This window comes from Felis catus, chromosome C1, assembly GCF_018350175.1.
Source record: "Felis catus isolate Fca126 chromosome C1, F.catus_Fca126_mat1.0, whole genome shotgun sequence".
Taxonomy (NCBI): Eukaryota; Metazoa; Chordata; class Mammalia; order Carnivora; family Felidae; genus Felis; species Felis catus.
This window is the reverse complement of record NC_058375.1, coordinates 27,869,778-27,887,661: the sequence shown is the minus strand read 5'-3', so window position 1 is coordinate 27,887,661 and position 17,884 is coordinate 27,869,778. Positions and strand designations below refer to the sequence as shown.

The window sequence follows — 17,884 nt, the reverse complement described above, 5'->3', positions numbered from 1 at the left end:
ACCAAGTAATACTTCTTGCTTTTGGGTGTGTACTCAGGGTCCCACTCCTCCTCCCGGGTTCTCTTTTGAAAATCGTTGTTGCTGTTATTGTTGTTGTTACCAGAGTAGTTGCCTCTGCCCCAGCCTCTCCCTCTGGCTCGAAATTGCTGTGGCATAAGTAGGGAAAAGGAACAAAGGACTCTGTCAGGAATGGAGAAAAACAACTCCCTGCCTTCTGTTCAAATCCTGTTCTAGTGCAGAACAGACAGCAGTCCTCTGGTCAATCTGCTGGTCAAATGGTCTCTAGCTCAAGTCTGGAGCCCATACAGAGAGGACCGCATGGCACAAGGCCCTCCCTACAGACACAGCAGGGACTCAAGGTAAGAAGGGGAAATAATGAGGTCAGAAGCCCCAAGAGGCTTTCTAGGTAAGAAATATAAGTAAAAAGAAAAAGCTTAAGGAAGAGGGGAACCACAGATTCTGGGATCTATAGACTGAATTCCTTGTATCAAGGACAATAAAACTAGTATTTGGATAAACAATTGGGAGGAACAGGGGCTCAGAGAAAGGGAGAGGGGGCAGGATCTTACAAAGGTCCCTCGAGCTCTGCCTCCTCTTTCACTTGGACCCACGAAGTCTTTGGTCCCCAGTCTGGACTTGTCAAAGCCTGTGGTGCTCTCTTCCCTCTCCTCCGTCTCTTCAGTGTATTCTTCCGCTTTGTAGGAGTGGGATGACTGGGAGGAAGAGGAGGATGACCTGGACCGGTCTCGCGCTCTCCGGTGCTTCCTACGAAAACAGAAGAGCCAGGGATTTAAATCACCAAGCTCCAGGGTACAGCCCTTGGCTGGGGACTCACTGGTAAGAAGCACAGGGCAATCAGGAACATATCTGTGATGAAAACACTGAAGACACTGAGTAACCTCAAAACACCCAACTCACCCACCCAGGGTACCTAGGAGGCCTCCTCTCAGTTCTGTGGGTCATGTTCAGTGACAGGTCTATGTGTCAGCCTGTGATGAACATGGGACATACACAGAGAAGGAACAGAACACAGCCCATGGCCCCGTATAATACATTTGCATGAACTAGAAAGGCAGAGGAGAGAACACTGCATTGCAAGCCATGATGTATCTGGGACTGGGACAGAGGCTTAATATATTACCATGTGTTTAGTGCTTTACATTACTTTTATTTCTCATAGGAAGAATACTACTGGCCTAATTTAGGCCTGTTCTAGAGACTGAACAAACAATATGCTTCAACACTTCACAATGACATAGCAGGTGAGTAGTGAATGGCGGCTGTGATTATTCAGTATTATTTCTCCCACTTTATAGACAAGAGATTCAGGGTGACAGAGCTGAGCAGAACTGGGGTTCAAACCTAGCTCTAATTATACCACTATCCCACATACCACCTCTCACTGAGCTCAAACAGGTTGAGTTATTAAAGCACAGGATCCGGCAAAACTCTTCCCAGAGTTACTTCCCTCCCTTCCCTTCATCTGAGAGAAATTACAGACCAGGGCAAATTAGCTTACTACAATGAGTCACCGTCTATGGAGAAGTCGGTGCCAGCCCTGCCATGTGCTAGTGGGGGTTACTGGCTGCCTTTAAGATGGCAGAAAGGCCAGGCTCCCAGGAGTAGAGGACACTTAGAGGTAAAGGCCAGCCAAGCGCCAATAACCTACTGCTATCCTCCCTTCCCATGTCCTCCTCCATTTCGCAAACAAAGCACCCTGCTCCCCCTCCCACTACATTCGACATTTGAGAAGCTCAAGAACTTAAATATTTAAATCCTAGTGCCTCTTTCTAGCATTTACTCATAAATAGGGGAAATCTAAGTTATCATCACAGTATTTTTCTAAGAGGTTTTAAAAACAAGATCCCAAAAGGCCTCAGACTGGAGTCCCAGCATCACTTTTATTACTTGTGTGATCTTGGGTTAAGTTGTTCTTCAGTCATTCGAGAAACCGTTTTTGTAAACTGAAGAGTGATGTGATATATATATATATATTTTTTTTTTTTAATTTCTTTTAATTTTTTTTTTTTAATTTATTTTTGAGACAGAGAGAGACAGAGCATGAGAGGGGAGGGGCAGAGAGAGAGGGAGACACAGAATCTGAAGCAGGCTCCAGGCTCCGAGCCGTCAGCACAGAGCCCAACACTGGGCTCGAACTCACGGACTGTGAGATCACGACCTGAGCCGAAGTCGGATGCCCAACCGACTGAGTCACCCAGGAGCCCCTGAAGAGTGATATTTAACGAGATTAAACATCTTTCTTCTTGCGCCAATCACAAAACACTAGGGTTTCAACATCACACAGCAAGTCAGAGGAAGAGGTACGTGTTCCAGGGAAAGGAATCAGGATCAATAATCCAAACCGAACCCTGAAATGTTTGAGGGGTTTTGCCTCCTTTCCACCAGAAGCAGTGCTGAGGTCCACTCCCTGTTGAGGATTATCAGGTCCCTTTATCAGGGGGCAGCCCTGGCAAGTACCAGGGCTCCTGATGCACAAGTAACACCGTGGAAGGAAGAAAAAGTGGAACAGAAGATCTGAGTTTTGATGTCAGCTGATAATATGTCATTTCAGAAAAATCATTATAAGCTCAGCTTATCTTTCAAATGGGCAAAGCGGGTACCATACCAACCGTGCGACTTATCTCAAAGGATTGTTATCAGAAAATGGATAATGAAAACGCCTGCTGGCCAAAGTTCAGAAACAGCAAAAGTGGTGTTGCTTCATATGGGAATGTGTGGGGCTTCAATTCTACGTTTAATGAGACATGATTGAAAAGTCATGGAACTTTCACAGATGTAAACAGAAATGACAGTACCTTGGCATGAATGCTGCCCTATGAAGTTCAACAACGCTACCTTTGTTTAAAGAATATTTGGAACACCTTACTTGGAAGTGTCTGTCAAACTAGATCTTAAAGGGCATTTAAGATCAACAATCTTGGGGCGCCTGGGTGGCTCAGTCAAGTATTCAATTCTTGATTTTGGCTCAGGTCATGATTTCATGCTTCGTGAGACAGAGCCCCAAGAACCCCCTCATCATGCTCTGTGCTGACAGCATTGAGCCTGCTTGGGATTCTGTCTGTCTCTCTCTCTCAAAATAAAGAAACATTAATTGGGGGGGGGGGGGGGGAGGTAATGTTCTTAAACAAACAAAAAAAAATCAACAACCTTGTCCTATATTTAGTTTCACCCTATGTCTTTGACAAAAGTGTTACTATGAGCCAACAACTTTGAGCCATTTCTAAAACATAACCTCCCCATTAAAATTTGTGATGAAAAAGAATGTATCAAAGAAAATGTCTAAAATAACCCAAAAGGAATTCCCAAATGATTTTCCACTCCATCCCTAGAGCCAAACTGAACACCCATCTCCCAGGAGGCCTTCTCTGGACAAGGATCATACCGCTACTTTGATGCAGAAGTTGTTTTCAAGCCAGGGACCTTACTTGACAGTTACAGGATATCAAAGAACAAACTGCTATCATCCCTAACCCTAAATGAAACTCTGGTATAGAGCCCAGAGGAGCAGACAAGAGACCCCACTCAGAAGTCTCAATGAGGGAACAGGGGCTTACGTACTTCTGCTTCTTTGATCCTTTGTGAGTTTTCTCTGTTTTCTCAGCTGATCTTTCCCTCGAGTGGCTTGAGTCTCGGGAATCCACTGATTCTCTTGATTTACCTCGTTTAAGATCTCTCTCCTTATGTTTTTTACGACGTTCAATATCAAGGCGGAGATCAACAGGATCATCTTTGTATTTTCCCTCAGTCTGCCAAGAGAGAAATCAAAATGAAGGTTTTTGGGATTCAGGGCTGCCAACTCAACCACCCCACAAACTGTGGTTTCCACTCCAATGGAGTGGTACAGAGGAAGCACTGGGAGTGTGAGGCACTGCACCCAAGCTTGGGAGGGATACAGGACGTCCCACAGAAGTCCCTTCCTGAGGGTCCCTCACAGAACCCAAACCAGTTCTCTGAAATAATGATGTCTACCTTCCGAAAATGCTGAACATCGATTTCGCCTTGTTTGCTTCCTCTATGGCCCAGTAATGACTCTGGCTAGCCTACAAGCTGAGAAGGCCAAATTCCGCTTTAGAGGGTGGCTGGTTAGGCTGGCTCAGGCCTATAGTCACCACCAAGAGCGGAAATGCCTGTGTCGTGTTGTCCTTTCCTACCTATGCTGTGGCAGCCACCATGGGTTTATGCTTTCCTTGGAACTGGCTCTGAGCATGCAGCCCAGCAACAGAGCATGGGACACTTCAGCAACCTTCCAAAATGCTTAGTTACAATGAGAAACAGCTTTAGAGAGGGAACATCAAAAACCATAATGGAAAATTCATGAAGTGACAATACCAGGTCGAAATTTGTTTTAAAAAAGAAAAAAGCAGCAGCAGAAAAAGAAAGCAAAACCCCGTTTTTGCTGACTTCCTAGGAAGTCGAAGCCTCAGGGCACATGCACCGCAGATGGACAGCAGTAGCACTGTGCGTCCCAAACCAGGGCAAAGGCTTTCAACAGCTCTTGGGACGCTCAGAGCAGAGGGCAAGGTGGATTCAGGATCATGAAGCACCAGGATTTGCCTCATGGGAAGTAAAACTTCCCTAAAAGAGGAAGGAATGGGCAGCTGACTCTGTATTAACATTGCACTTACACAAACTACTAAGCTTTTTGCCGAAATAAGTTTAAGGTTTATTTTTATCATGTTGGTTTTGAGAGGGAATGGGGCCTCTGCACCCTCCAAAGACAAAAACAGAACAAAACAACAAAACAAAGGCAGATGCTGCTCCCTGAGGCCGTGCACCCCCAGCACCTCTATGGGGTCAGCTCTGCGAGGCCTTGAGGACCAGCTCTCTTCTGCTGTTTCAAAGCCTTGCATTTCACATGGTTAGTGCCGAGCTGGGGGAGTACCAGGGGGTGGGGGAGGCGACAAATGGACTAAAAGAAAAGGGGGTGGGAGAGAAGACACTGTGCCAGAGTGCTTCTCATCACATTCAACTACCAAGACAATTCTGTCCAGAAGACTTGAAGATTAATATCTTTAGAAAAGGTTTCAGCAGCAATGGAAATCTTTAATTTTAAATTTTAACTGCATATGTGAATGAAGGTCAATAAACACTAAGACTTAAAAAAAAAACCCAAACCTATTATTTCACAGTAAAAAGACTGCATACAAGCTTTAACTTCTTAATAACTATGTTTGCGTGCACATCATTGCAAATGTAGCTGGGCTATCAAAATAATGTTTAGCTTTTAAAGTAACAGTAACCGACAGATGATAAATATGGTACAATGTTAGAAAAAAAAAACTGGACTAGCTGTTTAAAACAGTCTACCATGTTAAGATATGAATATTTCACTCTCCTCTGACATGCATGTCTTTTTGAAATCATGGTTGGAAATAGTGCATGTAATATAGTTGATTTGATAATACTTACAAGCAGAAAAATATCACAAAAAGTTTCTTCTCTCATCATGGGCACTTGTTCCAAAACTCCTCTCTTTTTTTTCTCAAGCTCACCTCAATAGACTTTGGGGTCATTTACCATATTCTAACCACTTCACAAAGGTTGTTGATACATTTAATAAAAATTAACCCTTTGTAGTTCATTTTTAGAATTATGCCCATCCTTAAAAGAAAAACACAAACTTAAGTAGAGAGTAATTTAAACAAACACATTTCTGTCAAGTTCATGCCCAACGCACTCATTTTGTTGGAATTACGATCAAAGCAACAGTTCACCTTGTAGCCAGGTTCCCGTGGGCTTTTCATTTCGTCATGAGCCAAACCATGTTTTCTGAATGTACTGGGAGAAATGTCTATCCTCCTAAAAATTGAAAACAGAAAAAAGGTTTAATATCCCACAGTATGAATACAGTAGTGGTAACATTTTAGTTCATAAATTGGGCAACAGAATCATAGGCATTCTTTTTCATTATGTTTCCTAACTTAGACACATACATTATTTACATTCTTTGCTTACATGTTTATACTCTCCCATAGGTGTGTCTGTGAGCACACAGGCACGTACACACAACATACGCACCAACCTCTCAAACTCAAACTGAAGAAACTTCTCATTCCTTCCCAATACTGTTACAGCCAGGAAGAAAGACTCACCTACACCCACACCTTTTATCTCAAATTCACATCAAGACTATCCATGCCCTGCTAACCTCAAAGAGCAGTTTTCATCTTGGGAATAAGAATATAATAGCCCATTATTTACCTATGAGATTCGGTCTAGATGAGAAAACAACGGCCTGGCACGTACACACACCCCAAAGACCCTAAAACCCGAAGACTGTTGTAGAAACAGCATTCTCCTACCTACCGCAACAGTCTCAAGAGCGGACTATTAAGAAATTAAAGATACAGCCAAGTTTGTTTCTAGACAAAGCCCGTAACTGCTGAATATACTGCCACAATTGAATGTGATACTCTAAAAGTGCTGGGCTTTTAAACCCTTTGACACAATTCTGCAAGCTCTCCCACCCACTGCACATTCTTCCAAAAGAAGTAGATATATGGAACACAGGGGTTGCTTACAGAAACTTAGCATTTACTCTGCCTATAGAAAGTTCACAGTGGTCACAGGTTACTATTTGTCAGCTCCCAACAATACAAGGATTCATCTATATCAAAAGGCCGGTCTTCCTCAGGCCCAAAGGGAGCAACCATAGTCATTAAGGCATGCCCTTTCCACTCAAACAACAAACGCCCACTGCTACCCTAGAGTCTGGAGAGTGTTTACCCTAAACCCTGCTGCTAACGCACCTAACGTTGATAAAAACAAGAGGAGTTTATTATCTGATGAGCAATCTTTTATGGCCACCTCCAGTGTAAGGCTGAAGTCCTCACCTGTGTATCTCTGGGCTTTTCTTGTTTTTAGCCGCCTCCTGCTCAGTTCCTCTCTTTAGGTATTTAGTAAAGCGCTCATGCAATGTCATTCCTGAGGACCCAAAGTGATGCTCTGTGGGAATTCAAAGAACACGTTATGCTACCAAAGGCAGAATATTCAACTCTTCTGCATGAACCTGTAGCCAGAGATGTGACTCAAGTCGTCAAATACACGTAACAAACACGCTGAAAAGAGGAAGGAAAAACGGCTGGTTCAGACACAATCCAATGTTGGCCAATGGGTTTCCACTATATAAGTCCCTTGTCTTAGGACGTGGATACAAGGAAACCGAGAGCTCACTTCTCTGTGAATCACAGCACCAACTCCCACTGGAGTTTAGATTTCAGGTAGAACCTGTAACTGGCCCAACCTAGCTTCTGTATCACTTCTCTCAGCCATTCCCAACCTGCCCACCTCAATCTGCCCAGGAAATGGTAGAATAATGTGGGGAAGAAATTCACACCACAAAGTCTCTGAGAGATCTCTACAGGCTTTCATCTGCTAGAAAGGAAAAGACAGAGGTGCTGGCAAAGCCACCTTTCATACTTCCTTCTGCCAGCATTTTAAACCTTACGTGAAGTATTTTACCTATTCTCACGAGCACAGGTTACTGTAATTTCGAAATGTTCAAGTCTGTAATTACAAAATGGAAACTCCTCCTCGGAAGGAATTTCCTTCAAGCCAGTCCCTAGCTTCAAAGGCCCTTTTGATGAGATAAAGGGCCCCAAAAGGCTCCCTTAGTCACCCACTCATCCTTCTGCTTATAGCAGAGGAAGCTAAGCATGCAGAAAGGGAGGCTCAAGCAGGCTGGGGTCTGCACTCACCTTTAACATGGTGAACAATGGTCACTATATGCTGGGCAAACAGTTCAGAGGGGCTCCGCTGAGACTGAGCTGACTGTATGTGCTGGAAAATGGAACGAAATTCCTGTTCCTTTTTGTTGCTATGGACTAGATCCCGACAGAGCTTGCGTTCCTGAGCCAATAAGCCACTGGGTCTGAAAAAGAAACATAGGAAGGCCCCGTGTAACAAGATATACAGGAAGTCAAAACACTCAAACCCTAAAAATACAATGCTTTTTTTTCCTCAGTAGTTTTAAATTTACCCACAAAGTTCCTTTTTGCTTCCTACCCAAGTTCAAAGTAATTTCAATGGACCATAACTAGGGAAAAGGGCATCCAAAATCTCTCTTCCCTTTTTTCACTGAGAGTCTTTGACAGGAACAAATGGTCAGGGTAAAGTACTGAACATCAGTAACTCTGTTTTTGGAGTCGCTGCTGGTTTTAACACACACAACAAATTGAAAAGTATTTAAAAGATCAACTAGCTTGCCCAGCCAGGGCCACTCAGTGAAGTGACACAGTGATGTGGGAGGTGCCTGGAATGCTGCTCAGGCAGACTTCCAACTGGCTGTGCGGTTCTCACACCAGGTATAAAACACAGTCAGTCTGGGCCTTACCGTTCTTCCCTAAAGTTCTGCCAACACACCCTTCTTCCACCCAAGCCCCAACTTTAAAATTGCTATGTTATGTGATGGAGGTCTGTAGTAATAACTGACTCTGGTAACCAGCATGGAAAAATGGATTCTGGATGGCTCCACAGGCAAAATCACCTTAAGCACATTTAAGGGGAAAAAATGGGATGACAGGGGATATGGGGTAGGGTAATGGACAGAGGTCAAGAGGGGACTCAACACCCAGAAAGCCAGTCACTGAAGACTGCAGAGATGCTTCACCACCCCTGTGATACTGCCCCCAACACATAACTCCTTAGTGACACACACTTCTCCACTGAACACAGGTTGACGTATCAGCTATGAAACTTGGATAGCACAGGAAATACAGGAGGGGCCTGTCCTGGTTCCAGAACATCCTTAGAGAGAGGGATAAGGAGATGCCCCTTAGACCACTAAAGCCCTGAGGTTCAAGGACCACACCTCACCTGGCAAGGTCCTCATCAAAAGAGTCCATCCGGACATTGACCTGGGCCTCTCGAGTAATAGAAAAGGAAGACTTCCCTGAGGAAAAGTCTCCTTTGGCTCCTAGCTTCTCTCGGCTCTCAGAGGTCTTTCTCGGGGGAGGTGAAGAGCTTTTCTCCTGGACTGCTTTGTAAGCGGTCACTCGGAAATTCTTTTCAGGCACAAACCCCCGGTGCCCACTTTCGGTTCTCTTGGGCCCTCCCCGATCCTCCTTTTTGGATCTCTCGGAGAAAGATTCCTCCTCCAGCTCCTCGGTTTTCCTCTGCTTTTCCTTTCCTGGAGGCGCATACACCAGGCCCTCCCATTTGCCGGACTTCTCCTCCTCCTGGTTTTTGTTTGCACCTGCTATAACTTTCGACATAAATTTGGGTTCGTCATCAAATTCTGATTCCTTCCTTCCTTTCGCTTTGTCTTTATCTTGACCATCCATGTCCTCCTTATGGAAGTCAGCCATCTTCTTCTCAAAGTCATCTCGAAGCTTATACCTTTTGGGAGACTGGCTACCCCGAAAAGACTTTTCAGCATCAGTTTTGGGAGCAAATGGATCAGATTTCATTTTCGCATCACCCAAGCCTGTGTCAGAGAAGCTCCCTTTTTCTTTCATTTTCTCTTTATCAGTGTTTGTTTGTTTCTGTTCCTTATCTTTTCCGTTCTCGGTCTTCTGCTCTTCTAGGTACCTAGTTATAAAACACAAGGGAGACACAAAAGAAGCTTCTTTAAGCAACCTGATCTAAAACAGCACTTTTTTTTTTTTTTTTTTTAAATTCTCTGAACAAACATGTCTTGTAGATTCCAGTGTTACCAAAGGACTTTCTACTTGGTTACTTTCTAGTAATTTCTAAAAAGTGGCCCTTCACAGATCTATGAACTTGGATGCCATTTCAGAGAAAAATACATGGCCCATGGAGTTGTATCTTACAAGAGCAACCAAAAAGAAAACAGCAAAGGTAATTTTTTAGGATACTAAAAAACAAAAACCTACTTACCTGTAAGTGGTCTAGGAAAAAAAAAATTAAGGTCTTATCCAACCTTCACTCAGTCACTTAAAATCTGCTTTCAGCAAAGTTAACATAGAATGTTCAACCTTGGACTGTTTTGCTTTTTATACAACTCACATTTGGAAATACAAGTCTCAAAAGAGACTTCATGTTTGCTTCAAGTCACCTAGAAGATCTAAATATGAAATATACTGCGAACACAAATAAAAACAAAATACAAGTTAATTGGGGGAAGAGGGCAAAAACCATCCTACTCGTTCTTATGGAAAAGCAGAGCTCATCCTTGAGTCTCCTAATGAGACTCCCAGTCCTGGCAAGGAACCACACTTACACTTTAAAGCAGACTCACTGAAGGCTGGAAAGTACAGAGGCTGAACATCTCACTTGTACCATTAACGAAGGAAGTCTAATCAAGTTATAGTTGAGTTAATAAGGCAAAGAAGAATCAAAGGACAGCAGGGGCACCAAAGAATATGCTAATGAGACAGAGAGAGAGAGAAAAGGAGGGGGGAACCACCTGCCCGGTTAAGTACCTCTTGACGACCTGGTCCCAATGCAACTTCCCTGTTCCGTCTCTGCCATCCCAATCCATCCAACCACACAAAGATTCAGGTTCCAACTCACCATGTCCCCCACAGCAGAAGCACAGTCACGTCCTCTCCTAACACACGCAACCTGGTTAGCTTCTACTGGGACACACACCCACCTTGTGATTTTAAAACAAGGGCTTCCTGGACTAAGCCTCAGGCTTTCCCATTTTGCCCAGTCTCCTCAACTGGAGGGTGTGAGGGTACAAGGTGTAGCTCTTCATCATCATGGGCTGATGCAGATTGATCACAGCAGATGGTGGGTCCTACAGGGTCTAACATCTCCAGTGGCCCGCTCATTTTGGCAAAGACCATAATTTTTTGATAGCTGACCCACAAAACTCTGTTCTCTGGCTTACGGTGGTAGAATCCAAGGCAAATTTTAAATGTGAAAACATCATTGCAGAGCAGTCTAAAGAAACTTTATGCTACAATACAAATTCAGGGAGGCAGGAAAGCTAGAGTTAAGCTAAAGGTTTCCTTGGGTGATGCTTTTCAAGGTTGCTACTGCAAAGTTTAGGACACGGGGACTACCTTATTACCATTAATCAGAGCTCTAGCCTAGATCACATTACAATGAAACTGCCAGCTGGCGAGATAAAAACACAACCAGGAGAGGAAACGAGACACTTGCCTCTTTGTATAGGCTGCTCCTCCTGGAGCAGCAGCCTCCTCCTTTTGAGACGAGCCATACGTGGAGCCAGTGGCCGGTGGACTCTTACCCACGGGGCTCTTTTTGGATGGACTCAAGGACCCAGAGCCATGATCGAATGGACCTTGGTGTGTCCCGGCCTGGTACCCAGAACCACTCTGCAGAGTTGAGCCCATCTGGGACGTGCTGGAAAGTGGAGGGCTAGGTTTTGGCACAGGGCTAGGACGGGGTGAGCGCCGCCTCACCACCACAGACTGGAGCGGGCTTTTGAGAGCAGGGCTTCGCTCCCGGGGACTCAACTCAGAAACTGCAGAGGCCCGTGACGCAGAACCAGCAGTGTATGTGGTGGCATCTGGCCACGGTTTCGAGCTGTCAGATGCTTTTGTGTCTTGAGAGGTGCCTCCAGAGAACGTCTGCTCCTTGGCCTCATCTCCTTGGTTATCCCCAGCAGCCTGAGACGGCCGGCTATCCTTGGAAGAGGACTTTTTCTCCTTTGCAGACTTGCGCTTAGAAGATTCAACTCGGCTGTGGTTGGAGGAAGAACGAGACGATGAGGAGCGCCTCGACCTGTCAGAGGAAGACTTATCGGAGTTTCTAGAATGGCTCCTGGACCTCGGTGAAGGGGACCTTCTCTTTGGGGACCGGGATCGGGAACGGCCCCGACGAGGACTGTATGCTTGCCGGTAATTCTGCCAATTTGAGCGGTAGTTTCCATAGCCTCCTCGGTTATACTGGCCCCACGGATAAAAGCCTCTGTTGCGCCCACGGAAATAATAGGGCCTTCTATAGCCTCTGTTGTGACCTCGGAAATCCCGGTTCTGATATACTCTTGGGTGATTTCTCTCTCTGTTATGAGCTGGAGAATATGATCTGGAACGAGACCTAGAACTGAAAAGGGGGAGGAGGGAAACATTTGAATTTTTGACACAAGCCTTTTATTTAAGACATGCCTGCCAACAAAGAGCTAACGGTTTGAGATCCTGTTCTTCAATATTTTATTTTCAAAGAAAGGGCACAATTTAAATATCTGATCCCACTGCTGACCCATATGAAGTACAAATACACAGATATGAATCGTTTTAACAATTACACGTTGAGATTGCTTCATTAATATTGTAGCCCTTTTTAAATAGAAATGTGTTTCTACAATGCTTAAAAGAATAATGTTCTTAATGTAGTACACTAAACAAAATCATTTTAACATAGTATACACGTTGCTGAGAATTTCACATGGGATTCTACAGGTCCCTAAGCCATTGGAAGCCAGGAAGAATGCAAGCTCGAATCTGCAGACAAAGGTCCAGACTAAATGTAGGTCCTCACCCCCTATCATGGTATAACACTCTATTCCTCATCCCATTCAGCCCTCTCTGTCTATGCAGGACTACTTCCTTAGATTCCACTAAAACCTTGGGTTGTAAACACACAGTCCCAACCAAAGAACACTTAAACAGGAACTTGGAGATGCTACTGCTCAGAGCTTAAAGCAATTCACTGAAATCAGGTCAGCAAAAGATACAAAAATACTGTTTTTCTTACTGGGGACCTGGGGGCACCTGGGTGGCTCAGTCGGTTTAAGAGCCCAACTTCAGCTCAGATTGTGATCTCACGGTTTGTGGGTTCAAGCCCCACATCGGGTTCTGTGCTGACAGCTCAGAGCCTGGAGCCTGTTTCAGATTCTGTGTCTCCCTCTCTCTCTGCCCCTCTCCCCACTCACACTGTCTCTCTCAAAAATAAACTTAAAAAAAAATATTTACTGGGGACCTGGAAATGGTTTCATTTCTTAGGTGGATGACTTTCTGTTGTTGAATCACACGATCCTACCTAGGTGCCACAAGAGGGCACCATCTGACCATAAACACCCAAGTACACAGGAGATTCAGTAAAGAAAATGACAAAACCAACCCCTCTTCCGGCACCACCACCCACACATCTTTCAAGTGAACCTAAAGCCAAATGTTGTGTTCTTCATCCAACAATCTGGGACTCTAATTGGGCAAAGGGGCATTTCCAGAACCATAGGGATTTAACAGTAACCTGATTTTGTAAAAATTACATGTTTATGAATGCTAAGTTTGTCAATGACAGGGAGCTGTTTTGATCCAAAAGCCAAAGTTATCTGTTGGTATAAAAATCTGCTGGGGTTCTTGGACACCGAATGTGCCTTGTCAATTATGATATACATCATTAACATAAAAGTATCTAAAGTTACTAGAAAAAAGTCTTCGCAAAAATACTTTCTTTACATACAGTAGAATAAAAACCTTCAGTTAATCAACAGAATTTTTCATATTTGGCCTAACCAAAAACAGATTTTATTTGCTTGTTTTATAAATAACTCCATTTAGCAAATATGACAGATCTTAACTAAACAAATGGTGTTTTTGAAAAGAAATTTATATTAATCTATAGAAGATAAGAGTGGGATTGGTCTTCCCATGGTGTTCTTTATTCACCCCAAGAACAATTGTGACTGGCAAAAACGTATCTTATGGCTGGTTGTTAACAGTTACTATTTAAGTACAATGAAAAAAAACTTACCTTCCATACTTTTCATTCGAAAACAGTAACAATATAAGAAAAGAAGGAAGAGGCGGATGCAGGCTATGAAAGTGTGTATGACCCGATTAAATGGCTATACTTGAGGGAGGTGATGCACCACCAGCACTAAGGAGGGTTTAATTCATGTCCCATCCTCAGAGGCTACTGCTGCTTCTGTCACCAACTACTACTGCGGGCCCTGTGGCATACCGCATCCAAACCCCGCAGTCATTGCACAGATGCAAGAACATGAGTCTCTGCAGATTGCAAATGAAGTTATTTACAAGAAGTCACTTAAAAGGATACAGTCTGTGAAATACAAGGAAACAATCAATTTTCTCCAATTCTGTAGAACTCAGCAGTTAAGTTAATTTAAAGGCATGGTTTCTCAAACTCTCTGGATAGTATACTTTCCTTGTAGGAGAGGGGAAAAAAAAGGAAAAAAAAATCATGGAACAGATAAGCCAGAAATAAAAAGTGAACATCCAGTGGCAAATTTATCTGTTTCTAAAAAACAGAGATGTCAGACTAGAATCGAGTATAAAAACATGTTTTCCAGTGGAGAAATTCCTCCAAAATAACAATCTTCTCGGTGTAAGATAGCACATAAAGTGGCTCTAGGCCTACCCCAGCACATACTGCCCGAGATATTTTTCCCTCATTTGCCAAGTCAGTGACCATGCCAAATAATCTGTAGAATACGAAGAGATCTGTCCAGACAGATCTGCCCGGAATCCCAGCTACCACAAATACTTCAGAGCTGGTTAGCATTTTTCAATCTGGTTTGTGTGCGTTCAATTTTGTCATTCAGTTTTGGTTGTAGAGCCCTTGTTTTGGAGGCAATTACTTAATTTCCATCTACTAGATTAAGTTTTAAAGTGTTACTCTCTTCAGAACAAACTGAGCTGAAGTGAAGTTGAAATGGCACTAATCAAAAGACTCTGGGGGCAAAGCAGGAGTAGGTTACTAAGAGTCTCTGCTCAGTCCCATGCCTTGACAGCAACTTCCTAAGGTAGATATAAATATATTTTGGTGGGTTTCCCTCTTCTTTTTTTCGGGGCTGGTGAAAGGTAGAAATTTATTTATATTGACTCTGACACAATTAAGCAACAGTCTCTAGCCTAGGGCTTGAACAAAGTTTGACCTAAAAATGCATGCCCAAAAAACACGGAAGAAGAGAGGGTGAGAGACTAGGACTCATTATCACAAAGTGTAATATTACCTTAAAAAAAAAAAAAAAAATCTAGTGTTTCTTCCGTTTGAGGAAGAGACTGTATATTCTAACTTATAGCAGAATCATTAATAGCGGTACCTGGGTGGCTCAGTCGGTTAAGTCTCCAACTTCAGCTTGGGTCATGATCTCACAGTTTGTGAGTTCGAGTCCCGTATCTGGCTCTGTACTGACAGCTCAGAGCCTGGAGCCTGCATCAGATTCTCTGTCTCCCTCTCTCTCTGCCCCTACCCCACTAGCGCACTCTCTCTCTCTCTCAAAAATAAATAAGCACTAAAAAAATATATTTTTTTAAAAGAATCATTAATATTTATGCACACCAACTTTTTATTCACCCTCTGGTCTGGAATTAATTTTTTCAGGCAGGCCTCTCACAGATTCCATTTAAGATGTTGGGAGGAAAAAAAGAATCCCACCAATTCCTTAAGACATTTTAGAAGTGTTTCACAGGACTACAGAAGTAAAGAACACAACTTAATAACTACTTTTCCTGAGGTTTATTTTAAATTTTGTAATCAATTCATTTAACAAAAGAATTCTAGAAACTTATGTGAAATAAGGAGTGCAGGGCAGGGGGAGGGGGTCCAAGTGGTGAAGCTGAGAAACTACTTCCTTGCCTGGTGCAATTCTGATAACAAGAACGAAGCTGTGCAAATATCCCCCTTTGGTATTTAAATACATCAATATTCATGGATAGAAACTTGTATCTACAAAAAAGTTCTTGTCTGTTCACAAGAAAAAATTACAAGTTGTAAAGAATGAAAAACCCAACTCACAATACATGAAAAGAGGAAACGAGATGGAGGTTTTTCTAAGACATAACTGAAACAGGGAGACCCACTGAAAGATGTGAAACCTGACAGAATTAAAGAATACTGGCAATAAATTCAAAAGAATTATTTGTACACTTAGGCACAGAGATATCTACCAGAGTGATTTTTAGATAGTTTTGCTGTGTTTTACTAAATAGACACAGCTTGTTAGTGACTGGCACATCAGATGTACACAAATGACTCCTGTTAAGTTTTTGTGGTTTAATTACATTACTGAATTAATGAGGCTTCTTGCCTCGCAAAGTTGCTCATAGTATTAATCCCCTTAGCTATCTCTTCTTTGGTGATGATGCATACAACCTTTTGTCCAAAGCCTGCAAAAATACCTCAGGAAGAAATCAATCACGTGTAGAGATTTGAAGCAAGCAGCTCAAATAAAACAAAATGCTCTTTCTTCCAAAGTAGATGAGAAACAGTACATGCTGGCAGAGGAGAAAAGGAATTAGGCAAACAGTATGGCAATCAAAGGTGATTTGGATTTGCAGCGTTTGAACAAACCTGTAATATCTGACAGCCCAACCCTTTACTTGAAGCCAACCCCCCACTCCATTTGACACTCACAGAGTCTAGCAAAACATCTTCAGAGACCCTCACTGACCGATACAATGGTTATCCCGATATACAATCACATCCCCTTACCTCAGCCTGCGCTTCCTTGAACGAGAAACAGATCGACTTCTGGACCGAGACTTCGAAAATGAACGAGAACGAGATCTTGATGCAGATCTTGAGCGAGAAGAGCGAGATCCAGACTTGGATTTGTTTGTTTTTGACATCTCTGAAGAGAGGGTCACTTTTCAATTACACCTAAAGTAGAAAACAGATGCAAACAAATGAGGGAATACCTTTGCAAACTTGAACTTCTCTGGACACTTAGAAACAATTGTTTTTTTTAAACAAATGAAATGACTGATTAAAAACACTGCCCGTTTATCAAGAGGAATTTCTACGGTATTCACACTTCATTTAAAAAGATTTTTTAGGGCCAGGTGGATGGCACAGTCGGTTAAGCAACTGACTCTTGATTTCAGCTCAGGTCTTCACTCTCAGGGTCAAGAGTTCAAGCCCCATGTTGGGCTCTGCCCTGGGCATGAAGCCTACTTAAAAAATAAATAAAATTTGGGGGGGAGGGGTGCCTGGCTGGCTCAGTTGATGGAGCATGCAACTCTTGATCTCAGGGTTGTGAGACTGGGCCCCATGCTGGACATGGAGCTTACTTTAAAAACAGGTTTTTTATTTTTTTTTAGGGAAGGATTTCTAAGCAGCACAATCCCAAACAAACCAAGCCACAGCAGCAAATGGAAAATCTGACCTGTGGCTCTGACTTGGAAACACAATAAACCACTTAACAAAGTGAGAGGAGCTACCAATGATTTGGTACACATAGTCTTTTTTTTCAATAAGCAGACAAGTTTTTCAGACTAAGTCAGCTGTTAAAAGTATTGAGAAGACCTGGGACAGGTTTCCCAATTCTTTTTTTTTTAATTTTTAATGTTCATTTTTGAGGGAAAGAGGGAGAGGGAGGGGCAGACAGACAGCAAGAGACACAGAATGTGAAGCAGGCCCAGATTCTGAGCTGTCAGTACAGCAGAGCCTGATGCAGGGCTTGAATTCATGAGCTGTGAGATCATGACCTGAGCCGAAGTCAGACCCTTAACCAACAGCCACCCAGGAACCCCCTGGGTTTCCCAATTCTAAGAAAAGAAACTCTATGCAATGATGTCTTGTTACTGAGTGTATGGCAACATCTGACCATTTCTCTACTCCCTAGGCCATAAAGCCATGGGGCAAATCCTTAATATTTCATTCCAAGAAAGAGGCTTAAAAAGTGTGCAAGAACAACACAAAATGGTGTTGGGAAAACTGAACAGCTACATGCAAACAAATGAAATTGAATGACTTTCTTATACCATATACAAAAACAAACTGAAAATGGATAAAGGACCTAATAAATGTTGAGACTTGAAACCATAAAAATCCTAGAAAAGAGCACAGGCAGTAATTTCTCTGACGTTGGCTATAGCAACATTTTCCTATATAGGTCTCATGAGGCAGGGGAAACAAAAGTAAAAATAAACTATTGGGACTACGTCAAAATAAAAAGCTTCTGCACAATGGGGTGCCTGGGTGGCTCAGTCGGTTGAGTGTCTAACTCTTAATTTTGGCTCAG

At 43.0% G+C, this 17,884-nt stretch overlaps 1 protein-coding gene and 1 long non-coding RNA gene across 4 annotated transcripts in view; one reads left to right on the top strand and one right to left on the bottom strand.

Moving 5' to 3' along the window:
* THRAP3 (thyroid hormone receptor associated protein 3) overlaps positions 1 to 17,884 on the bottom strand; it is a 77,093-nt gene that overhangs the window by 3,663 nt on the left and 55,546 nt on the right. For all 3 annotated transcript variants that reach the window (XM_003989860.6, XM_045035553.1, XM_045035552.1), the window contains exons 3-11: positions 16,354 to 16,521; positions 11,092 to 11,997; positions 8,836 to 9,549; positions 7,719 to 7,891; positions 6,855 to 6,966; positions 5,736 to 5,820; positions 3,580 to 3,767; positions 570 to 765; positions 3 to 146 (exon numbers count right to left, since the gene is read on the bottom strand). In XM_003989860.6, the coding sequence (XP_003989909.1) occupies positions 3 to 146; positions 570 to 765; positions 3,580 to 3,767; positions 5,736 to 5,820; positions 6,855 to 6,966; positions 7,719 to 7,891; positions 8,836 to 9,549; positions 11,092 to 11,997; positions 16,354 to 16,490 (2,655 nt within the window). In that variant the 5' untranslated portion in view covers positions 16,491 to 16,521. The remainder of the gene's footprint in view (positions 1 to 2; positions 147 to 569; positions 766 to 3,579; positions 3,768 to 5,735; positions 5,821 to 6,854; positions 6,967 to 7,718; positions 7,892 to 8,835; positions 9,550 to 11,091; positions 11,998 to 16,353; positions 16,522 to 17,884) is intronic.
* Positions 707 to 4,597, top strand: LOC123379563. Its single transcript, XR_006584159.1, has 3 exons — positions 707 to 837; positions 1,181 to 1,262; positions 3,351 to 4,597. It is a non-coding gene; the product is annotated as an uncharacterized LOC123379563 (long non-coding RNA).